This window comes from Bos javanicus, chromosome 12 (genome assembly GCF_032452875.1).
Source record: "Bos javanicus breed banteng chromosome 12, ARS-OSU_banteng_1.0, whole genome shotgun sequence".
NCBI classification, from domain to species: domain Eukaryota; kingdom Metazoa; phylum Chordata; class Mammalia; order Artiodactyla; family Bovidae; genus Bos; species Bos javanicus.
Window position 1 is genome coordinate 28,382,086 of NC_083879.1, and position 26,472 is coordinate 28,408,557.

At 36.3% G+C, this 26,472-nt stretch overlaps 1 protein-coding gene across 6 annotated transcripts in view; it reads right to left on the reverse strand.

The window, feature by feature from the left end:
* The window catches only part of PDS5B (PDS5 cohesin associated factor B), a 192,376-nt gene that overhangs the window by 44,798 nt on the left and 121,106 nt on the right, over positions 1-26,472 (reverse strand). For all 6 annotated transcript variants that reach the window (XM_061434810.1, XM_061434809.1, XM_061434808.1 and 3 more), the window contains exons 20-23: positions 14,387-14,510; positions 11,112-11,270; positions 1,948-2,016; positions 178-314 (exon numbers count right to left, since the gene is read on the reverse strand). In XM_061434810.1, coding sequence (XP_061290794.1) covers positions 178-314; positions 1,948-2,016; positions 11,112-11,270; positions 14,387-14,510 — 489 coding nt within the window. The remainder of the gene's footprint in view (positions 1-177; positions 315-1,947; positions 2,017-11,111; positions 11,271-14,386; positions 14,511-26,472) is intronic.

Below are 26,472 nucleotides of genomic sequence, written 5' to 3' on the forward strand. Positions count from 1 at the left end.
ACTAGACATGGGACTGTCATTTTGAAATAACCACTATACAAAAGCCTATTACAATAAAAGTATATGCATATCTACAAATCTGTATTATTTTGTTTAAAAAGAAACCATCATTCAAAAATTACATCAGATGTTAACATATTGTGTAATCCAAAGAATGCTGGAGCTGTATTTACATACCTAATTTTCCCTTGTTCTGTCAAGTCTCCATCACTGTGCAATATTGTTGTAAGCAATCTTAAAGTAGAAGTTCCTGATTTACTGTGATTATTTTTCATTCCAAGTAGCCATCGAACCATCATTTTAATAGCCTGAATCTATTTAAAATACAAATTGACACAACATTGCTACTGTTCAAAGAAACTCTACATTAGCTTTGAGAAAGAATGAAGAAATCTTTTTAATAGATGCGTTTTAAGAATAGGAAAGAAAAAATTATTTTTATTTGCATGTGTGAAGATAACTGAATGTTTTAAAAATGTCTCACGTTCCACCTCCTGGTAATTGACGAATGATTTATCTAAAAACTGGTTCTTCCTGCTTTTTAAAAAATGTTTCTCAACACTCTACCCTTTAGAATCCACAGTAAAATCATGTTAACTTCCCTAATCCATAAAGTTCCCAAATGCAAACCATATTTCATCTTTTGTGTCTAAGAGTTTATACCACCTTACATTTGTACTGCATTTTTCATAATTATGCAGTACTTACTATCAATATCAGTACTTTAATACCTGTTACTGCCTCTAATATTTGGAACAACCCTTTCTGAAGTGGTACAACACATTTTCTCTTTTTTACATATTACCTTACTTTTTATAGATCTGAAGCTTCAGAGCTAAATGGGTTTCAGACTATGGTATGTGGCTTACACTCTTCAGATTCTCTTCCTTGGCCACTTCATAACCATGAACTTAAGTGCAGGCAGCCTGCCTTCTAATACAGTGTTGTCCAACTACACAAAACTGCTGCTTGAGACCAATGCAGAGAAAACTGGTTCACACTTGAACTCAAAAGTTTCCAGCATCATTCATTGATGCTAAAGGAAGACTGCTCTACAGGTCTGGAGAAACAGTATCAGAATCTGAAACTGCAATAATGTGAAAAAGTAGTTCACAGTATGAAACATAAATATACAACAAAATTATTTATAAGAAAGTATAATTAGAAAAACAATATTTAATGTATTTGTTCTTGGCCTTCACACCTTGTAATATAGACTGAGGTCTATATTACAGACTACATACGGTTTTAGAGAGGTAATACTCCTACAGAAGCGATAAGCAATCTTTTATATACAACTTCTAACTCAAGAAATTACAGGTTGAATTTTTTTAAACAAAAATGTTTATCAAATCCCATGGAAAAGATGTGCGTGCATGCTCAGTTATGTCCAACTCTTTTGTGACTGTATGGGCTGTTGCCTGCCAGGCTCCTCTGTCCATGGGATTTCCCAGGCAAGAATACTGGAAACGGGTTGCCATTTCCTCCTCCAGGGTATGTTCCTGACCCAGGGATCGAACCCTCGTCTCCAGCACTGACAGGCAGATTCTTTCTCTTGCATTGGTAGGCTGATTCTTTACCACTAGTGCCACCTGGGAAGCCCTGATGAACAGTCTTAAAACCTGGATGACCATCTTTACTGAAAAGAGAAGGTACTTAAAGCCAGCATTGTCTTCTGCCATTAAAATATTGATATCTAAGAAAAAGTAACATGGAAGGAGTTTTCACTCTCTTTATTTTCCAAACTAGATTATGTGCAGCTCCCCAAAGTCTCAGGTTTCTCAGTATCACCCTATACTCTCATGGCCCAAAGGATGTCATAGAATAAACATAAAAACTTGAATTACTTCAATAGCCATATCTTTATAACAGGAACTATTAACACCTATAATATAATAATAATAGGGTAAGTAGATTAAAATCAGCAGATCTGTGCATGTCACTCACTTTGACCATTGTTTCAGGTGAAACCTCTTCATCTGGAACCCAAAGCTTAGTTGTCTTTTTTCCTGGAAGCTAAACAAAAATTAAGGACTTTAAGATACAAATTCTCATATGTAATTAATATATAGAGAATGAATGAAATCTTTACCTTCTACAGCAACAGTCATTATATATGACTATGTTTTCTGTTACTTACGCAAAAAGTTTGAAAGACCTGTCTTCACTAGCACCAAAATGAACCTTATGCTTCCAGCTCCAGTTGGTTCTTTGCAAGTATGAGACAGGACTGACTTTAACAACTTATGTACACTTCCTTGCTTAACCCCCTTTAAGACTAATGTTTCATTTATTTAAGGCAGCCAGCAAGGAATAGGATAAAAATCAATGGAGCCAAAAAGGATACAGATGAGCCTTGAATAAGACAAGTTTGAACTGTGCAGGTCCACCAACATGTAGATTTTAAGTGAATACATACTACAGTAATACACTATATACAATCTATGTTTGACTGAATCACAAACGTCCAAGGAACCACATACAGAGAGCTGACTATAAACTGTAAAAAGATTTTTCCACAACACAAAGGGTTGGCAGCTTTAACTTTGATTTTGCTCAATGGTCAGCTATAGTTCATAAACAAGGGGAAAGGTAGCTGCAAAAAGTCTTGAGCAGGGAACAAATATAAAGGCTTGCATCTGAAGTAACAGAAAACATACATCAGTATCTTCCTACTTAAAGGCAACACACACTCACACCCACACACCCCACCCCACACCCATCCCTCTTACCCCGGTAGCTGGGCTGGGAAGCAAAAAAGTCAGTGTTAGTCAGTCATGTCCAACTCTTTGTGACCCCAAAGATTGTAGCCGGCCAGGATCCTCTGTCCAAGGAATTCTCCAGGCAAGTATCCTGGAGTGGGTAGCCATTCCCTTCTCCAGGGGATCCTCCTGACCCAGGGATCAAACCCAGGTCTCCTGCATTGTGTACTGTTTGCCGTCTGAGCCACCAGGGAAGCCCAGAAAACAAAACCAAAACCATAGAAAAATTTCAAAAAACAGAAAATATACAGCAAAAAGAAAACAAACAAAAAAACAGAGCTAGAGGATTGACATCTCCAGAAAAACACAGAAAACACCCTCCAAAAAGTCATCTTTTTAGAACAATCATAGAGTAATATGGAGATGATAAACTGAAAGTATTAAGAGATGTGAATTTACACTAGCAGCCAGGGAATAAGTAAGGTGATCAAAGAGCTGAACCCAATCTTGGAACACAGGAGATCTCATTTTCACCTCAACCTGACATGCGCAATTTCTAGTTGGAAACAGAAATTTGTCAAAGAGCACCTCAGATGACCTTCTAGCAACAGGATAGGTAGTTCCAATACAGAAGGCAAGTTCCCCAGACACACAGAGCTATTTACAAATAGTTTAAGGACCAAGTCTTCAGGAGAGAAGCACCTTCAAAGCATGAAGTGGAAATAATGAAAAAAAGAATCTCATTAGAAACATACTGACGAAATTTCTGAACCAAGAACATCCCCCCAAATCCCAAAGCTCCCATAGAGGAACCTACCAAAAAAAACAAGAACCAGATCAACTTCAGATTTCTTGGTGGCAAGACCACATGCCAAAAAACAATGTTCTGAATTTTCCACAGCCAAGAGAGTTGAAAAATAAAATTCTAATATTTAAGAATAGGGAGAAAAATATTTTCAGAAATCTTTCAAACTACAAGCCAGTTTGAAAGAATTATTCAAAGATGCCTTCCACATAAATATTTAATTCACAAGAAAATTCAATCAGCATAAATTATTACAAATAGAAAATAAAAAACATCGTAAGATCTTCCCTGGGTTGGGAAGATCCCCTGGAGAAGGAAATGGCCATCCACTCCAGTACTATTGCCTGGAAAATCCCATGGACAGAGGAGCCTGGCAGGCTACAGTCCATGGGGTCGCAAAGAGTCGGACACGACTGAGCGACTTCACTTTCACTTTCTTTTCACAAGATCAATAAACAGACAGGTTCAAAAATTAAAAAAAAAAAAAAAAAGATGCAATAAAACTAAAAACAAACACACAAAAAATCTAAAACTAATGGACAAATATACTAGTCAAGATGAAAAAGCATATAAACGGGGTATGGAGTTAAATGGGATACTAATATTTTAATAAAAAGTTTACTGACATATTTTTCTTTAATCTTATAAGATACAAAATTATGAACATCTGTAAAACTAGCAGGATAATGTCAAATAAACAAAAATGATTTTTTAAAAAAAGATTAAAAACTTCATCATTACAACAGAACACTTGAATATACCTCTTTCAAAAACTGATAGATTAAGTTGAGATGAAAAAAAGTAAGTACAGAAAATACATGTAGAAATATAAGAAAATATGTAGCAATAAAATATTTATGGATAAGGAAACAATCAAAATGAGCCTTTCTCATAATTATGATGAAAAGTGAAAAAGAGTTTAGCACAAGATAATAAGATTAAAAACTATAAAATAACTGCCCAAATTCACCACCAACAAAATTATTCTTAAAACTGAAATACCTAACAAAGCTGTATAAGAGAAATATTTAAATCTGCTTACAGAGAAAACTACAAAATTTTAATTAAAGACACATTGTAGATGAGCAAACTAAGCAGTGGGAAAAAATACAGGCTGTATAAGAATGATAGCACTGCAGATGATTGGAAGGAGAGAACACTCTAGAAATTATGCTGGGAAAGTTGGTTCTCCTAATGGAGAACAGAAAGAAATGGAGTTCTTGAGTCACAGCATACAACAAAAGCAAAAAAAATCAAAACCAGATGGATTAAAATTTTTATGTGTGAAAAGAAAACCTTAAAACTTTTAAAACAACGTATGAGAGACTATTTTTATGACAATGGCATAGGAAATAATTTCTTAAGATATAAAAAGCACTAACTACAAGATAAAAGAATGATAAATTTAGTTACATTAAAATTAATAACTTTTGTTCAAAGGACACTATGAAGGGAATAGAAAGACACACCATAAATAGGATTTTATACATTTTATGAACACACTTTAACATGTACCTGAAAAAAATATGTGTGTAAAGATTACCTGTGAGAAAAACATAAACAACTCAAGAAAGAAAAAAAGGCAAGACATCAAGAGGAATTTCAGGAAAGAGGCAACATGAATGATGACTAGACATAAACATTCTTAGTAATCAGGGAAATGCAAATTAAGAGATATTACTTTATATTAATTAGACGGACAAAAATTAAGTAATTTGACAATAATGTCATATGCTGCTGAAAGGAAAATAAGGTTTTACAACTAGTCTGAAAAATACTTCAGCAATAAATTGAAAAATTAAATGTATAGACTGATGGTCATAAGTATACCACTCTTGTGAATGTAACCTGGAGAAATTTGTACTCATATGCATCGGAAGGTTCTATAAAGAAGAAAAAAAAAAATCACAGGAGCACTGTTTAAAACAAGAAAGAAATGGAAATATACCATGTGTCCATTAAGAAAATGAGATATACTTCACACAATGATATAATAAAGAGCAATGAATGAATGAACTACAGCTAGATTCAACATCAAGGGTTATTCTAAGAAACAAATCCATAATGATAACAGCAAGTCACTATATACCATATATTGATATATATATATATCATAAACCTTAGGAACAAGCAAAACTACACAGGTACATTGTTTTGAGATAAATATACAGTTAAATGGTGCTTTGTGGTTAGCTGGGGCAGGAAAAAAACAGAAAAGTTAGGAGAGTAACATCACCAGATGCTAACAGTTCTTGGGTATTGAAAAGAGAATAACTGAGATGTGAGCCTGGCACTAAAATTGCTTTTCTGATATATAAATGATGGCTGATTCTGAAAGTGAAAGAGGTTTAAAGGTTGAGCAATGTTTTGCATCACTGTCACAGAGCTAGAAGGAAAGAGAAAATGGAATTCTGAGTCCAATAAAGAGTAGAGTCTTTGACTGTGTGGATCACAACAAACTGTGGAAAATTCTGAAAGAGATGGGAATACCAGACCACCTGACCTGCCTCTTGAGAAACCTGTATGCAGGTCAGGAAGCAACAGTTAGAACTGGACATGGAAGAACAGACTGGTTCCAAATTGGGAAAGGAGTACATCAAGGCTGTGTATCATCACCCTGCTTATTTAACTTATATGCAGAGTACATCATGAGAAACGCTGGGCTGGAAGAAGCACAAGGTGGAATCAAGATTGTCGGGAGAAATATCAATAACCTCAGATATGCAGATGACACCACCCTTATGGCAGAAAGTGAAGAGGAACTCAAAAGCCTCTTGATGAAAGTGAGAGGAGAGTGAAAAAGTTGGCTTAAAGCTCAACATTCAGAAAACGAAGATCATGGCATCCAGTCCCATCACTTCATGGCAAATAGATGGGTTAACAGTGGAAACAATGTCAGACTTTATTTTTCTGGGCTCCAAAATCACTGCAGATGGTGACTGCAGCCATGAAATTAAAAGACGCTTGCTCCTACCTAGACTGCATATTAAAAAGCACAGACATTACTTTGTCAACAAAGGTCTGTCTAGTCAAAGCTATGGTTTTTTCTGTGATCATGTATGGATGTGAGAGTTGGACTATAAAGAAAGCTGAGCACCGAAGAACTGATGCTTTTGAACTGTGGTGTGGGAGAAGACTCTTGAGAGTCCCTTGGACTACAAGGAGATCCAACCAGTTCATCCTAAGAGATCAGTCCTGGGTGTTCACTGGCAGGACTGATGTTGAAGCTGAAACTCCAATCCTTTGGCCATGTGATGCGAAGAGCTGACTCGCTGGAAAAGACCCTGATGCTGAGAAAGATTGAGGGCAGGAGGAGAAGGGAACGACAGAGGACGAGATGGTTGGATGGCATCACCGACTCAATGGACATGGGTTTGGGTGGACTCCAGGAGTTGGTGATGGACAGGGAAGTCTGGCATGCTGCAGTTCATGGGGTCGCAAAGAGTCGGACATGACTGAGCAACTGAACTGACTGACTTGCTAAACAACCTTGAGTTTTGGGTGGATCCCAAATAAAAACACCCTAAACATAAAAGTGATCAGAAAAACAATCAGCCTCTCAAAAACTGAAGCCCAGCTTCCAATCACTGCATTCTTGATTGAATGAAAATTATTTCAGAGCAGCTCAACTGCCTATCACAGAAGCAAAAATAAATCTTCTTTGGAAGAATTATAAAATTATCCACAGCTTCCAATTATCTCTATAACTTTTCATACACAAAGCGTGCAGCTCAATCAACAATAATGTGTGCAAGGTAAGACCTGACCAACAATCAAGCGAAAACCAGACAGAGAAAAAGAGCCACTGGAGATACAGATATTGAGACTAACTCACATAAATTTTAACATAATTAGAGGTGCTGAAAGATTAAATGGTAAGAAAAAGAATTCTGGCAGGGAACTAAAAATTTTATTTAAAAACTCTAAGGAAATTACAGGAAAAAATATATAAACATTGCAATTAAGAATTCAATTTTATGGGTTTAACATAAGACTCAACAAATCTGAAGAGAGGATGAGTAAATTCAAAGATGGGTCAGAAGAAAGCAAAAATGAAGCATGAGCAAGCAGAAACAGGTATACCTCGGAGATACTGCAGGTATGGTTCCAAGCAACCACAATAAAGCAAGTATTGCAATAAAGCAAGCTACACAATGTCCTGGTTTTCCAGTGTACAAAACGTTATGTTTACACGATAATATGGTCTATTAAGTGTGCAATAGCATCATGTCTAGAAAAACAATGAACAAACCTTAATACAAAAATATAAACGAAAAAGCTATAATAACTATTAATAGTAATGACTATTCAGGTCTTTCGCCCATTTAAAAAAATTGGGCTGTTTGTCTCGTTGTTGAGTTTTAAGCCTCTTATCAGATTTTATGATTTTTCAAATATTTTCTCCCATTCTGCAGGTTCATTTTTCACTTTTTTCAAATTAATAATTCTCTTTTTTTAAAAGGATATAATTGGCATATGACAAATCAGTTCTACAGGTATAATGATTCAGTATTTACATATATTGTGAAATGATCACCACAGTAAGTCTAGTGATTACCCATCACAACACAGCTACAATTTTTTTCCTATGATGAGACACTTTCAGACCTACTCTCAGCAGAAACTTTCAGATATATGAGGCAGTATTAATGATGATAGTCACCATGCTGTACATGACATTCCTTGACTTATTTTCTAACTGGAAGTCTGTACCTTTAGAATTCCTTTACCCAATTCACACATCCTTCATCCCTAGCCTCTGAAAACTACCACTGGATCTCTGTATCTATAAGTTTGAGAGTTTTTGTTGCTGTTATTTGGGGTTTTTAAAAATTTGATACTGCATGTAAGGAACATCACATGGTATTCATCTTTTTCTATTTAACTTAGCATAATGCCCTCAAGGTTCATCCATGCTGTCACAAATAGCAGGACTTTTTCCTTCTTTTTAATGACTGATCAATATTACATTGTATATATACACCACTTTTTTCTCTGTCCATTCATCCATTAGATGGACACTTGGGTTGCTTCCATGTCTTGACTGCTATAAGTAATGCTGCATTGAACATGGGGGTGCAGAGATCTTTTTGAATTAGTGTTCTCATTCCCTTCAGATAAATACTCTGAAGTATTTATTACTGGATCATGTGGTGCTTCTATTTATTTTTTTTTTCCTATTTTTAATTTTTGGAAGATTCTCCATACTGTTTTTCATGGTGGCTGTATCTATTTATATTCACACCAACAGTGCAAAAGGGTTCTTTCTCTTCACATCTTCACCAACACTTATTATCTATTTTATATTAGTCATTCTAAGAGAAATGAAGTCCTATCTTTTTGTGGTTTTGATTTGCATCTCTCTGGTGATTACCGATGTTGAGCACTTTTCATACAATTACTGATGACTTGTTTGCGTTCTTTGGAAAAATGTTGCTTCTGCCTATTTTTTAATCAAACTCTTTTTCTGCTATTGAGCTATACGTGTGATTTATACAATATGGACATATTAGATACATGATTTGCAAATATTTTCTCTCATTCTCTCAGTTTTTGTCTGAAAATGTGTTTATGTTGCATTCCCTTTTTAAAGGGTATTTTCTCCAGGTTTAGAATTCCAGATTGGTACTTTTCTTCCACTCAATAATTTGAAGTTATTATTCCATTATCTTCCATTTTCTAATCTTTTCTCAAAGTCAGGTGACAGTCTTATTCCCTGGAAGGCTTTTGATTGGTTCTAGTTTTACTATGATGTATCTAGTGAGCTTTGTGTTATACTGATCCTACTTGGAGTTTGAATGTATAGCTTTGATGTCTTTCATAAATTTTGAAAAATTTTCTGGCATTATCACTTCAAATACTATTTCTGTTTCATATTCTCTTTCCTATCTTACTGTAGTTCTAATTACACACTCTAAATATACAAATTTTTACTGTAATCCAACTGTCTAACATACTTTTTCTATACACACAAGAACTGTCTCAATAGGCTTCACAAATGCTGTGTTTTCTACAAATTGAAGGTTCGTGTCAAGTATCTATCAGTGCTATTTTTCCAACAACATTTGCTCACTTCATATCTGTCACATTTTCATAATTCTTGCAGTATTCCAAATGATTTCACTATTTACATTTGTTATGGTGATAAGTGACTAGAGATCTTTAATGGTACTACTGTAACTGTTTTGAGGTGCCATGAATCACACTCTTTAACACAATGAACTTAATCAGTAAACGTGTGTGTTCTGACTGCTCTATGGACTGGCCTTTTCCCCATCTCTCCCTCTCTCCTCAGGCCACCCTATTCCCTAAGATACAACAACACAGAAATTGGGAAAATTAGCAAACCTATCATGGACTGTACATGTTTAAGTGAAAGGAAGCACTGCACATCTCTCAACTTCATATCAAAAGCTAGAAATGATAAAGCCTAGTGATGAAGGCATGTCAAAAGCTACTATCAGCTGAAAATTAAACCTCTTGCGCCAAGTTATGAATGTGAAGGATAAGTTCTTGAAGGAAATTAAAAGTGCTTCTCCAGAGAAAATGTGAATGACAAGAAAGCAAAACACACTTACTGCTGATACGGAGAAAGTTTAATGGACTGGAGGGGAGATCAAACCAGCCTAACATTCCCTTAAGCCAAAGCCTGATCCAGAGCAACTCTCTTCAATTCTGTAAAGACTAAGAGAGCTAAGGAGGCTCCGGAAGGAAAATCTCAGGCCAGCAGAGATTGGTTCCTAATACTTAAGAAGCCATCTCTATGATACAAGGTGGAGCAGCAAGTCCTGATGCTGAAGTTGCAGCAAGTTATCCAGAACATCCAGCTTAGATTATTAATTAAGGCGGCTATGCTAAACTGATTTTTAACACAGAAAACAATCTCCTATTGGAAGAAGATGCATTCTAGAACTTTCACAGCCAGAGAGAAGTCAATGCTTGCCTCAAAGCATCATAGAACACGCCTACTTTTGATAGGGGCTAATGCAGCTGGTAACTTTAATCTGAAACCAACGCTCATTTACCATTCTTAAAATCCTAGTTTTACAGTATTTTTTTTACATATATGTATATCTAATAATACACAAACACATGCATAAAACTCCACATGACTGTAGGGGTCAATTCTCCAAGACACCCAAACATACCCTGCCCCAAATATTCACACAATGAAGACAGAAAATCACTATATTTTTCCCCAGTATTTTCCCTCAGGGATCTTTTAATTCTCTATTGTATGTATAAAATGCAACAACTACTATCATGACAACCATACTGCAAACTAACCTGTCAATCTTCACATATTTAAAAAATAGATGCCATTACAAAACTTACATCCCTATAAAGTTGAAAGAGACAGAATCCGGTGGTATCTTGTATTTATCAAGGAAAGCATTCCAGGTCATAGCCCTGTGCTCAACTAAAGAGATGTTTCAATGTTGTTTCACTTATAATGAAGATGCAGCATGGTAAAAAGATGGGAAAAGCTAAAAACAAATCAACCAAACTGAAGTGCTATTTACATCATTCCACTTCTCTTTTTGTTGCATAAAATTTTAGAAGATAGCATTATGAAGAATACACATCTAGAAAACATAAATTACCCGATCATTCATCAGAAGATCCTTCACAATGAAAGTAGCTACCAAAGACTTCAAAGGAGCAGCAAATTGATCTGGTGCAAGGAGAGCAATGTGACCAATAGTCACCAGTGGTGTGATGAGATGCTCCAGGTTGCTCGGATCTAGGCTCTTATGCAGAGGCTGAAAATGAGGAAAGGAAAATTATAAACTCCATAAACATGCAAATAAACTGGTCATATGTCTCATCTACAAATGCTAAAAACCACACAAGTTCAATACATGGTATAAGCAGTGGTTCAAGTTACACCTAACTTTTACTGACAACTTTTATTGACTAGAAGGCATCATATTTAAGTACTTTCAGTTTTTCCCAAATTATATTTTAGATTGCATATATAAATATGTCAGCAACTGCTGAAAGTTTCTCAGTCATGTACAACTCTTTGTGACTGCATGGACTGTAGCCCATGAGGTTCCTCAGTCCATGGAATTCTCCAGGCAAGAAACTGGAGTGGGTAGCCACTTCGGCTCACCAATGCCTACTTCTATTCTACTTTCTGGGCATAAGGATGCTTTTCTATGTGCAGTCAGAAGTTCTGGTTACCAGAATGGGGATGAAAGTAAGGTATGCCATGTCTGAACTGAGGCAGACATGAACAGTGTATCTTCTCCACATTTTCGCTCTCTTTACTCACTGGTGGCTTAATACAAAGGATCCAATGGGACTCAAAGAGAAAAAGTGAAAGTGAAAGACAGTGAAGTCACTCAGTCGTATCTGACTCTTTGCGACCCCATAGACTGTAGCCCACCAGGCTCCTCTGTCCATGGAATTTTCCAGGCAAGAATACTGGAGTGGATTGCCATTTCCTTCTCCAGGGGATCTTCCTGACCCAGGGATCGAACCCAGGTCTCCCACATTACAGACAGATGCTTTACTGTGTGAGCCACCAGGAAAGAGAAGCCACTAGTCAAAAAGGGTCTGCGTGGCTAAAACACTGAATAGAATGCAATCAAAACACCCAAATGGACTTTTATCACGAGCAAAAAATAAGCTTTCATTATGGATAGTTACAAGCATTTTTGTGGATTTTTATAGCATCAAACATTAAGTATTATAACTAATAAAACTATTTTATTAATCTTATAGTAAAATAAAAATATTATTTTAATAATCATTTTGCTATAACAGAAGGAGACTGCTTATTTACTCACATAAGTTGATACCTAAAACATATTGCTCAATTTTTAAAATAAGATAATCAGAAGAGTGGCTATAGCACACTATCATTGGCATGAGAGAGGGGGAAGGGGACAAAAGATGTGTTTTGTGTATTTATATTACTTGTATAAGAATAAAATAGCTCCTGAAAAGTACAGTAGAAACTGGTAACACTGGCTGCCTCTGAGAAAAGAAACTGGGTAGCTGGGGAAATGGGGTTGAGATAAAGGTGTAGGTATTCTCCTATACTGAACACCAAGCATTCTAGGCTTGAAAAAACAACACAAAACTGTTCTTTTCCAACACATTGTGGCAATATGAAAAGCTTCACTTAATCAAAAGTAATGACAGTACTTCTTGCTGTTCTCAATGACTCCCTCAATACCTCCATTGCACATCTAAGTGATAACTTGTTTACATGAGAAACAGATAACTGATAGTGTACTTTTTTCCAATTCATTTATTATATTGTGACAATTTTCCACAATAAGATATTAAAATCATTTCTGAAAAACCAAAATTAATGATCAGTCTCTGGATTAATCAGAGAAGGCAATGGCAACCCACTCCAGAACTCTTGCCTGGAAAAATCCCATGGACAGAGGAGCCTGGTGGGCTGCAGTCCATGGGGTCGCTAAGAGTCGGACACGACTGAAGCGACTTAGCAGCAGCAGCAGCTCTGGGTTAACAGTAATCTGATAAAGGTTAGATGTGTCTGTGAAACCTTTTCTCAGAAAGCCAGCCAATCTTCTATGTTATAGGAGAAGGATTACCAGGTAGGTTCTTGTAAAGATGAAGTTACAGATATTAAAATTAAAAGTAACCAATAAAGTCAAGCTATTATCAGCATTTTCCTCCTCCTCATCATTGGAGGGAACAAAAAGATTATTCAAGAAAAAAAAAAAGCTTTCTAGAAATCAACATGAGTCCACTGAAGTCATTCTCTTATTAAAAAATTAAATACTATAGAATATTACCTCCACCTCAATTTTTAACTATATTATGATTGAGTATCTATAGCAAAGATGCTGTTTAATAGATACAGAAAACTTTTCTTCCTCCTTTACTCCGCCTTTAATATAAATCATGAAAATATGACAAAATTAGCATAAATACTTCTAAAATAGACAGCAAGTCTGTGTATTTATGGTGGGTTAGTTTCAGCATAATTTCCAAATTGTTTTGACTTCATTCAAGGCTCCTAGACTATAACTACAAGATTTTTATAAATTTTCTGTTTAGCTTCTATTTGCAGTAAGAAGGCTAAAACTAGATTATAATAGCTTATAGTGAAATTGCCATACTTAGAAAGGGTACTGGTAATTCAAAGTACAGAAAAAATAAAATACATGCTGAAAAGACAGTCAGTAGGTATTTGGTCCTGTCCCAATACACCCAATAAGACATTTGGTCTACACACAAAGGTCCTTGATATTTGTTCATATTTGGTCCTGCCCAAAACATTCCAAGAGACATTTGGACCACACCAAAAGGTCCTTGATACTTGTTCCTGTCCAAAATATCTGGCACGGACCTAAACTGCAGTGGGTGTTTTGGAGAGCACCAACTATCAAGGATCTTTGGGTGTGGATCACATGACCTGCAAAGGAAAAGGCACATTTTAATCTAATATGAAATTAGATCAGTCATTAAAGTACAGATTTATTTAACTTTAATTATAAATTATTATTCATGTATAAAACCCCACACACTTTAGTAGTATTTCATATATAGAAATCTAACTTCCAAAATCTGTAAACTGAGAGAATAATCACCTGTTACCTACTATGAGTAACTATGATTTTATATGTAATTACTTATGAATGAAAAAAGTTTCCTAATACTAAATGTATAAAGTGACTTCAAAACTATTATACAACTGCTTGATTTCTAAAGAGCTAGCATTAAAAAGCTGAATCATGAGATATTTTCAAATTTTAACCAATCATTAATATTGATTATACTGATTCAAATTTGGAAAATTACAAAATGATACATCTCCAAACATGAACATTCTGTAAACTCATTCATATTTTTTTAACAATAACATGAAACAAAAAAATTTTTCTCTTTTTACCTCAAATATCTGTGCAAACTGGGTTTCTTTACTAGAAAATATTGCATGGATACAATGAATAGCGTATTTGGCTTGACGGGGGGGTCCTTTTTTAGACTTGTGATGTAAAACAGGAAGCAAAGCTCTAAAAAAAGAAAAAAATTACAGAAAAACAATAAACCAGAAAAATCATTATGACTTCCACAAGATACTTTAATGCTTGTATTTTTAAAGTAATGTTTCGTAAGAACAAAGAAACAAAAGTCATAGCATCTACTCACTCATTTTCAATCATCTATAATTTTGCTTTATAAACATCTATATTAAAATATAATACAAATACAAATAATTTTTCCTTTTTATTTATTAGTTATAAATACAAACAAGAATGGTAACCCATTTCTTCTTTTTAATGTCATTTCCATTAGCCTTTTCTATTTTATTATCATTGCTATTACTTTAGCTAAGCTTTTGCTACCTTACACCTAAGACCACCATAATGGGACTTAACTTGCTTCTTCTTTCCAAAGTCTCTTCCTCTTCCAGTTCATCTTTTAATCTATCCCCAAACAATCTATATGAAGGGAAATTTGATCATTTAACCAATACAAATTGAGTACTTGCTATAAGGCCAGGCATTATTTAAAGTCCCAAATTGGTGCATTCATTCTACCAGCATATTAGGGATAAGACAAATGATAACACATTAAGTTAGCAAAACATCTGTTATGTTAAATTGTGGTAACTCCTATAAAGGGGGGGAGAAGAAGAAGAGGACAGCAATAGGGAACAGGCGTAAGTTTGTGACTGTGTTACAATTTTACATGTGATGCCTACAGAAGATCACTCTAGTAAAGCAACACTTGACCACAGTTATCAAAGAGGCAGGGAATAGGTCATCTAGCTACCTGGAAGAACACTGATGTATCATATCACTTCATTATATACAAACTTAAAGTCCTGAATAAGGCAGGCTCTCTTAGTTCAACTATTTTATATTTATTTCACAGTGGAATTAACTTCTGAATTCTCCTTGCCCAACTCACTGCTCCAGTTTAAAAAACAATCAGAGATAAATAATTCATAATAATAATAGCAGTTGCAGAAAAGATAACAATAAAATATAATAAAAAGACAAGTGACCAATTGAATGGAAACGTTGTATTTCTTGTTACAGAGAAATGGTAAATATCCATAAAGTGTAAACACCTACAAACAGATAATGAAAATACCAATAGTATCACAGAAAAATGGGTTGGACATAACAGTAGAAAGCTCTTCAAAACCACCAAAAGTTCTTCAGTACCACCAAACCAGTTTTACAACAAACGTTAAAGGGACTTATATAGTCAAGAAATACAAGAGAAGAAAAAGATCTATAAAACCAACCCCAAACAATTAAGAAAATGGCAATAAGAACATATGTATCAATAATTAAATGTAAATGGATTAAACGCTCCAACCAGGAGACACAGACTGGCTGAATGGACAAAAAATAAGACCCATATATAGGCTGTCTACAAGATACCCACTTTAGACCTCAAGACACATATAGATTGAAAGTGAGAGAATAGAAAAACATATTCTGTGCAAATGGGAAGCAAAAGAAAGCTGGAGTAGCAATCCTCATATCAGACAAAACAGACCTTAAAATAAAGAATTTTAGAAGAGATAAGGAAGGACACTACATAACGATCAAGGGATCAATCCAAGAGGAAGGCATAACAATTGTAAATATCTATGCACCCAACACAGGAGCACCTCAATACACAAAACAAACACTAACAGACATAAAAGGAGAAGTTGACAGTAACACAATAATAGCTGGAGACTTTAACACCCCACTCACACCAATGGACAGCTCATCAAGACAGAAAACTAATAAGGAAACACAAGTCTTATATGATACATTAGATGAGATAGATCTCATTGATATCTTCAGGACATTTCATTCAAACACAGAACACACCTTCTTCTCAAGTGCACATGGAACATTTTCCAGGATAGACCACATCTTGGGTCACAAATCAAAACTCAGTAAATTTAAGAAAACTGAAATCGTATCAAGCATCTTCTCCGATCACAACACTATGAGACTACATATCAATTACAAGGAAAAAAACTGTAAGAAACATAAACACATGGAGATTAAACAACACATTTCTAAATAACCAACAGGCTATTGAAGAAATCAAAAGGGAAATGAAGAAATTTCTAGAAACAAATGACAATGAAAACACAACAATACAAAACCTGTGGGATGCTGCAAAAGCAATTCTAAGAGGGAAGTTTATAGCAATATAATTCTACCTCAAGAAACAAGAAAAACATCTAAATACACAACCTAATTTTACACTTAAAACAACTGGGAAAAAAAGAACAACAAAAAAACCCCCAAAATTAGTAGAAGAAAAGGAATCATAAAGATCAGAGCCGAAATAAATGAAAAAGAAATCAAAGAAACAATACTACAGATTAATAACACTAAAAGTTGGTTTTTGAGTAGATAAACAAAATTGACAAACCTTTCACCAGACTCAAGAAAAAAAGAGAAGAATCAAATCAACAAATCAACAAAATTAGAAATGAAAAACGAGCAGTTACAAGAAACCACGCAGAAATACCAAGGATGATAAGACTATTATGAACAACTATATGGCAATGGCAACCCACTCCAGTACTCTTGCCTGGAAAATTCCATGGACGGAGGACCCTGGTAGGCTGCAGTCCATGGGGTCCCTAAGAGTCGGACACAACTGAGCAACTTCACTTTCACTTTTCACTTTCATGTATTGGAGAAGGAAATGGCAACCCACTCCAGTGGTCTTGCCTGGAGAATCCCAGAGACAGGGGAGCCTGGTGGGCTGCCGTCTATGGGGTTGCACAGAGTCGGACACGACTGAAACGACTTAGCAGCAGCAGCAGCAGCACGGCAATAAAATGGATAAACTGAAAGAAATAGATTCTTAGAAAAGATCAATCTTCCAAGACTGAACCAGGAGGAAATCAAAATTATGAACTACCCAACCACAAACACTGAAATTGAAGCTGTGATCAAAAATCTCCCAAAAATCAAAAGCCCAGAACCAGGTGGCTTCACAGGAGAATCTATCAAACATTTAGAGAAGAGCTAATACTTGCCTTCTAAAACTCTTTCAAAAAATTTAGAGGAAGGAACACTTTCATACTCATTCTACAAAGCAACCATCACCCCGATACCAAAACCAGACAAAGACAACACACATAAAAAAATCTACAGGCCAATATCACTGATGAACTTACATGCAAAAATCTTCAACAAAATTTTAGCAAACAGAATTCAGCAACACATCAAAAAGCTCATACACCATGATCAAGTTGGTTTTATGCCAGGAATGCAAGGGTTCTTCAATATATGCAAATCAATCAATGTGATATACCATATTAACGAATTAAACGATAAGAATCATATGATAATCTCAATACATGCAGAAAAAGCCTTTGATAAAATTCAGCACCCATTTATGATTAAAACTCTTCAAAAAATGGACATAGAAGGAACCTACCTCAACATAGTAAAGGCCATGTATGATAAGCCTACAGCCAACATTATTCTCAATGGTGAAAAACTGAAAGCATTCCCCCTAACATCGGGAACAAGACAAGAGTGCCCACTTCCACTTTCACCACTATTATTCAACATAGTTCTGGAAGTCCTAGCTACAGCAATCAGAGAAGAAAAAGAAATAAAAAGAATCCACACTGGAAAAGAAGTAAACCTCTCACTGTTTGCAGATGACATAATACAAAGAAAACCCTAAAGATAATATCAGAAAAGTACTAGAGCAAATCAGTGAATTTAGCAAAATTGTAGGATACAAAATTAATACACAGAAATCACTTGAATTTCTACATACTAACAATGAAAAATCAGAAAGAGAATTTAAGGAATCAATCCCATTCACCATTGCAACAAAAGAACTAAATATCTAGGAATAAACTACCTAAGGGGACAGAAGAACTGTACAAAGAAAACTGTAAGACGCTAGTGAAAGAAATCAAAGATGACATAAACAGATCGAGAGATATTCCATGCTTCTGAGTAGAAAGAATCAATATTGTGAAAATGACTATACTACCAAATGCAATCTACAGATTCAATGTGATCCCTATCAAATTACCAATGGCAGTTTTCACAGAACTGGAACAAAAAATTTCACAATTCATATGGAAACACAAAAGACCCAAATAGCCAGAGCAGTCTTGCAAAAGAAGAATGGAGCTGGAGGAATCAACTTTCCTGACTTCAGATTATACTACAAAGCTACAGTCATCAAGACAGTATGGTACTGGCATACAGACAGAAATATAGACCAATGGAACAAGACAGAAAGCCCAGAAATAAACTCACGCACCTATGGGTACCTTATTTTTGACAAAGGAGGCAAGACTATACATTGGGGCAAAGACAGTCCCTTCAATAAATGGTGCTGGGAAAACTGGACAGCTACAGGTAAAAGAATGAAATCAGAACACTTCCTAACACCATACACAAAGATAAACTCAAAATGGATGGAAGACCTAAACCTAAGACCAGAAACTATAAACTCTTAGAGGGAAACATAGGCAGAACACTCGATGACATAAATCAAAGCAAGATCCTCTATGACCCACCTCCTAGAGTAACGGAAATAAAAACAAAAGCAAACAAGTGGGACCTGATTAAATTTAAAAGCTTTTCCACAGCAAAGAAAACTATAAGCAAAGTGAAAAGATAAGCCTCAGAATGGGAGAAAATAATAGCAAATGAAACAACTGACAAAGGATTAATTTCGAAAATATACAAGCAGCTCATACAACTCTGTCAGAAAAACAAACAACCCAATCAAAAAGTGGGAGAAAGACCTAAACATACATTTCTCCAAAGAAGACATACAGATGGTTAACAAACACATGAAAAGGTGCTCAACATCGCTCATTATTAGAGAAATGCAAATCAAAACTACAATGATATGTCACCTCACACTGGTCAGAATGGCCATCATCAAAAAGTCTACAAACAATAAAGGCTGGAGAGGGTGTGAAGAAAAGCAAACACTCTTGCACTGTTGGTGGGAATGTAAATTGACAGTCACCATGGAAGATGGTATGCAGACTGCTTAAAAAACTAGAAATAAAACCATCGTATTGCCCAGCAATTGCACTTCTAGGCATACTAGCCTGAGGAAATGAAAACTGAAAAAGACACATGTATCCCATTGTTCACTGCAGCACTATTTGCAATAGCTAGAACATGGAAGCAACCTAGACGCCCATTGACAGATGAATGGATAAAGAAGTTGTGGTAAATATACACAATGGCATATTACTCAGCCATAAAAAGAAACACATTTGAGTCAGTTCTGATGAGGTGGATGAACCTAGAGCTTATTACACAGAGTGAAGTGAGCCAGAAAAAGAAAGATAAATATTGTATTCTAACACATATGTACGGAATCTAGAAAAATGGTACTGAAGAATTTACTTACAGGGCAGCAATGGAGAAACAGACGTAGAGAACAGACTAATGGACATGCGGAGAGGGGAGGAGAGGGTGAAATGTATGGAAAGAGTAACATAGAAACTTACATTACCATATGTAAAATAGATAGCCAACAGGAATTTGCTATATGGCTCAGGAAAGTCAAGCAGAGGCTCTGTATCAACCTAGAGGGGTGGGATGGGGAGGGAGACGGGAGGAAGGTTCAAAAGGGAGATGATATATGTATATCTATGGCTGATTCATGTTGGGGTTCGACAGAAAACAACAAAATTCTGTAAACCAATTATCCTTCAATAATAAAATTAAAAAGAAAAAAAAGAACTGGTTACTAATACTTTTACTAATTCATTTTATATATATATAATCATCATAGATTTAAAAGTTTTTAAATAAAATCTTAGATTATTAAATAAAGAATCTCTGGCTCATTCAGAATATATGTAAAATCAAGTGTAGTCTACATTATTTTTTCTTTTTAAAACTGCTTGCCAGTTACTTATTCAGTGATTTAAGTTTTCCTGACTAATTTCTTTGTTAAATATTATACTCCTCACTACTAAAGGGATAGTACAGGGTTGTCAATTTCTCATACACTTGACTTTTACATCTTCTGATTTTTTTACTCCTATATTTTCTGAATGATTATTAGTGGAATATAAAGAGAGCCTTTATATCGGAGAAGGCAATGGAACCCCACTCCAGTACTCTTGCCTGGAAAATCCCATGGACGGAGGAGCCTGGAAGGCTGCAGTCCATGGGGTCGCTAAGACTTGGACACGACCGAGCGACTTCACTTTCACTTTTCACTTTCATGCACTGGAGAAGGAAATGGCAACCCACTCCAGTGTTCTTGCCTGGAGAATCCCAGGGATGGGGGAGCCTGGTGGGCTGCCGTCTATGGGGTCACACAGAGTCAGACACAACTGAAGCGACTTAGCAGTAGCAGCAGCAAAGACAGCCTTGGATTTCTAGATACTCATATGGCCATCTTGTTTCTAGTAGTTCTGCAGCTGATTCTCTTGGATTTTTCTCTTAGAAATATGATAACTTTGCTTCCTCTTTTCCAACAAATGCACTTTTTAATTTTATTTTCTTATGTAATTATATTGGCTAATGCTTTCAAAACAATGTTAAATCATGGCAGAGTTAGTGTATTTTCTCATCCTGCTACTGATTTTACTGGGAATGCTTGTGTATTACCATATGGTGGTAGATATTGGTTTGAGATATTTGGAGAAGGAAACGGCAACCCACTTCAGTACTCTTGCCTGGAAAATTCCATGGACGGAGGAGCCTGGTAGGCTACAGTCCATGGGGCCGCTCAGACAAGACTGAGAGACTTCACTTTCACTGGTTTGAGAAGTATGAAGGCATTAAAATCCTGTTTTGTTGGGTTTAACTATAAGTAAACTGATTTTCCTTTTTATTAGAAGCCCTTTCAGCATCTGTCAAAAAGATCTATTGTGCGGCCTCTCCCTTTTACTCATTTATATAAATGAATTATAACATGAACATCAAGTTTTCTTCTAATAGTAACCCTTTTTGTATTCCTGGAATTAACCAACATTTGGCCATAGTGTATTCTTGCTTTACTATAGTAAATTCTCTTTTTGCATTCAATTTTCATCAATATCAAAAAAATTTGTATCAGTTTTCTTTTGGAAGGGTATCTTTTATCAGGTTTTAGCATTCCTACTAGTTACCTTGGCTTTATATCTAAATGCTTTCCTTTCCCCCTCATGCCTGGAACAATTAAAAAGATTTAGAATTTCTACATGGTTTTTATATATATATATATATATATATATATATATATTTGAAATACCCCCTTTAACATAACTTTTATTGGCCCTTATTATTATTAGAGGATAATTTTCTGAAATTCTTTTATAATTATAGCCTATTAGGATTTTTCCCCCCTACTTTCTTCCTGAGCCAATTTATTTACATCACCCTTTAAAAATTCAGATTTTCAAATCTCTAAAACATAGATATAGCCACACCTAAAACTTGAATACTGAAATTAAAATGATGAGAAAAGACAATCAGATATGCAAATAAGAAAACAAAAAGTTTGATTTAAAGGCATAAGCAAAAATGAATGCAAAGGGAAAAGGGCACAGAACTTGGTAGAAAGAGTGACCTCACAATAAAAAGGGGATAACACATTTTCTAAATCCTTGAATTCTAAAGAAAATCCTTCATTTGCCCTTAGCACAACTTAGCTAATTAGGAAAAACTTTAGTTACATTCATTTTCTGATCAAAACTTCCTAACTGTTGAATCATTAACTGTGGAAATCTTACGTGGTTGAAAAGAAATGTCAGCCCCATTACTGTTCTTGCTGTGCAGGATTTACCTTTTTTTTTTTTCCCTTGATGTTTATGAAATCACTTCCATAATCTCTGAAAATTCAGTAAATTTCATTAGGATATTGAGAGAGCTAATCCTGAGATAGGTTGATAAGGAGTCCAGGACTATCAGTGAGGAAGAGGTCCAGAGCCCTCGAGAAGGAGAAAGGGTTCTAGGGCTCGAGAAGGAGAAAGGGTTCTAGGGCTCGAGAAGGAGAAAGGGTTCTAGGGCTCGAGAAGGAGAAAGGGTTCTAGGGCTTTCAGTAAGAAGAACTGCTTTGTCTCACTCAATATAACAATGTATCTTGCCTGAGAATATGTTTGTCCTTCTTAACAGGAACCTTCTGACTTATCTTGTTACCTTGAGATGTGTATGTTATGGGAGTGGGTCTCTTAAGACCTTTCTATTGTTAGTTCTAATCTTGCTAATTTAAGATATATGTTGTGGGAGTGGGTCTGGGAAAAGTATATGAGGCCTTGGTAAGACTATTGGGGGGGGGGGCACTCTCTGTCCCCCTTCTGATGAGTATGTCAGAAGCTTTCTCTGTCCTTTTTCACTTTAATACAACTCTGCTGCACAGAAGCTCTTGAGTGATCAAGCCTGGTCCCTGGTACCAAAGTTAAATCTTCTTCTTTGGAGATCACAAATCCGACACCATTCACAGTAAGCTATCAATACCTTCCTAAAACATGAGTACTCTTCATTTCCAGATTCATGTTTTCATTCATTATTATTATTATTCATTATTTTAAAAAATTTTCCACTTTCCATTATACTGTTGTCTTCTCCACAGAAACCAATCATGACTTTCCATCATCTGCAATTCCTTAACTGCATTTCTTTCCTTCCCCACTATACCCATGTTCTATGCAGTTTCCTTAAGTTCAACAGACACCTTCCTGTTTACATTTTCAATACTGTTTACTCTGCTCCTTGCTGTTTATAATAAATTTCATTCTATAACAGAAATATGTTCCTGCTCCTCTTTATCCTTAGTTCTGTCATTTCTCTTTTTATGCTATATTATTTTTGTTCCTTTTTCCCAGATGTCATTTGCTGCTTAATTTTCTTGGCAGCTTAGAAGATATGTCTAAAATTCTCTTTTATCCAACAAGAATTTCATTCTTCCTAGTGTTAATCACCTATCTTTTGAACACTAAAATATCCTCAAAGGATCCATGTTTGTCTATTTATCTGTATTCTGTTAATTCATCTTTAAATAAAAGAAATTCTCTTTGGCTCTGCCATTTAAACAAAAATGTAGATGGTGTCTTCCTGATGACTCAACCTTGGACACTTCTTTCAAAAAATTAACAGCAGAACTCCCACCTGAAACTACACTTGCTTAATCAAGTGGATAAGTAGCATGGAGAAGGAAGGCGGGAATAAAGGTAGTGAGTCCTTTATTTCTGTTTAATTTCTCCTCCAAGTCTGTTTAAGCTCCTCCAATTGAGAACCAGCTTCACTTGGACTATGACTGTATCCTATGCTAGAGGGGACCGTCAGTGTTGGCACATCTAACTATTCTCGAGTGAGCCAGATTCCTGAGAGACTTACTGAGACAGAATGGAACCCATAATTCACCATCATTTTAGTTTAGTAGATCAGCACTTACTTTTTTCTTTTCCTGTAAAGTCGGTAATAAGACATTTGATTCACAACTCTAAGCCTTACCTCACCCAAAAGCTTTACCCCTATTAAAACCAGAGAAAAAAGGTACGACCACAAAGTTTTTCCTTTAGTTCTGCTACAGAAAAATAAGGTTCCCCGACTGCATCACCGATACAATGGACATGAACCTGGGCAGGTTTTGGGAGGTGGTAAGGGACAAGTCATAGCAAACACCCTCTTCCAACAACACAAGAGAAGACCCTACACATGGACATCACCAGATGGTCAAAACCAAAATCATATTGATTATACTCTTTGCAACCAAAGATGCAGAAGGTCAGTCAGCAAAAACAAGACCGGGAGCTGACTGTGGCTCAGATGATGAACTTCTTATTGCCAAATTCAGACTTAAACTGAAGAAAGTAGGAAAATCACCAGACCTCTCAGGTATGACCTAAAGCAAACCCCTTATTATTATACAATGGAAGTGAGAAATAGATATAAGGGACTAGAACTGATCGACAGAATGCCTGATGAACTATGGATGGAGGTTTGTGACAATGTACAGGAGACAGGGAACAAGACCCTCCCCAAGAAAAAGAAATGCAAAAAAGCAAAATGGCTGTCTGAGAACCCTTACAAATAGCTCTGAAAAGAAAAGAAGCCAAAAGCAAAGGAGAAAAGGAAAGATATACCCATTTGAATGCAGAGTTCCAGAGAATAGCAAGGAGAGATAAGAAAGCCATCCTCAGTGATCAGTGCAAAGTAATAGAGGAAAACAACAGAATGGGAAAGACTAGAGATCTCTTCAAGAAAATTAGAGTTACCAAGGGAACGTTTCACGCAAAGATGGGCTCGATAAAGGACAGAAATGGTAGGGACCTAACAGAAGCAGAAGATATTAAGAAGGGGTGGCAAGAATACACAGAAGAACTGTACAAAAAAGAGCTTCACGACCCAGATAATCACGATGGTGCGATCACTCATCTAGAGCCAACATCCTGGAATGTGAAGTCAAGTGGGCCTTAGAAAGCATCACTAAGAACAAAGCTAGTGGAGGTGATGGAATTCCAGTTGAGCTATTCCAAATCCTGAAAGATGATGCTGTGAAAGTGCTGCACTGAATATGCCAGCAAATTTGGAAAACTCAGCAGTGGCCACAGGACTGGAAAAGGTCAGTTTTCATTCCAATCCCAAAGAAAGGCAATGCCAAAGAATGCTCAAACTACCGCACAATTGCACTCATCTCACACGCTAGTAAAGTAATGCTCAAAATTCTCCAAGCCAGGCTTCAGCAATATGTGAACCATGAACTTCCTGATGTTCAAGCTGGTTTTAGAAAAGGCAGAGGAACCAGAGATCAAATTGTGAACATCCGCTGGATCATGGAAAAAGCAAGAGAGTTCCAGAAAAACATCTATTTCTGCTTTATTGACTATGCCAAAGCCTTTGACTGTGTGGATCACAATAAACTGTGATAAATTCTGAAAGAGATGGGAATACCAGACCACCTGATCTGCCTCTTGAGAAATCTGTATGCAGGTCAGGAAGCAACAGTTAGAACTGGACATGGAAGAACAGACTGGTTCCAAATAGGAAAAGGAGTACATCAAGCCTGTATATTGTTACCCTGCTTATTTAACTTATATGCAGAGTACATCATGAGAAACACTGGACTGGAAGAAACACAAGGTGGAATCAAGATTGCCGGGAGAAATATCAATAACCTCAGATATGCAGATGACACCACCCTTATGGCAGAAAGTGAAGAGGAACTCAAAAGCCTCTTGATGAAAGTGAAAGTGGAGAGTGAAAAAGTTGGCTTAAAGCTCAACATTCAGAAAACGAAGATCAAGGCATCCAGTCCCATCACTTCATGGGAAATAGATGGGGAAACAGTGGAAACAGTGTCAGACTTTATTTTTCTGGGTTCCAAAATCACTGCAGATGGTGACTGCAGCCATGAGATTAAAAGACGCTTACTCCTTGGAAGGAAGGTTATGACCAACCTAGATAGCATATTCAAAAGCAGAGACATTACTTTGCCAACAAAGGTCCGTCTAGTCAAGGCTATGGTTTTTCCTGTGGTCAGGTATAGATGTGAGAGTTGGACTGTGAAGAAGGCTGAGCGCCGAAAAATTGATGCTTTTGAACTATGGTGTTGGAGAAGACTCTTGAGAGTCCCTTGGACTGCAAGGAGATCCAACCAGTCCATTTCGAAGGAGAACAGCCCTGGGATTTCTTAGGAAGGAATGATGCTAAAGCTGAAACTCCAGTGCTTTGGCCACCTCATGCGAAGAGTTGACTCATTGGAAAAGACTCTGATGCTGGGAGGGATTGGGGGCAGGAGGAGAAGGGGACGACAGAGGATGAGATGGCTGGATGGCATCACTGACTCGATGGACGTGAGTCTCAGTGAACTCCGGGAGTCGGACAGGGAGGCCTGGCGTGCTGCGATTCATGGGGTTGCAAAGAGTCGGACACAACTGAGCGACTGATCTGATCTGATAGTTTATACTTTTAGTGTGTGTGTATACATGTATCTCCAAACTCTGATCTCTGATCTGGACTGGAAAGTCACAGCTCCATTACAAGGAAAATTCACGTTCTCCAGGCTCCCTTA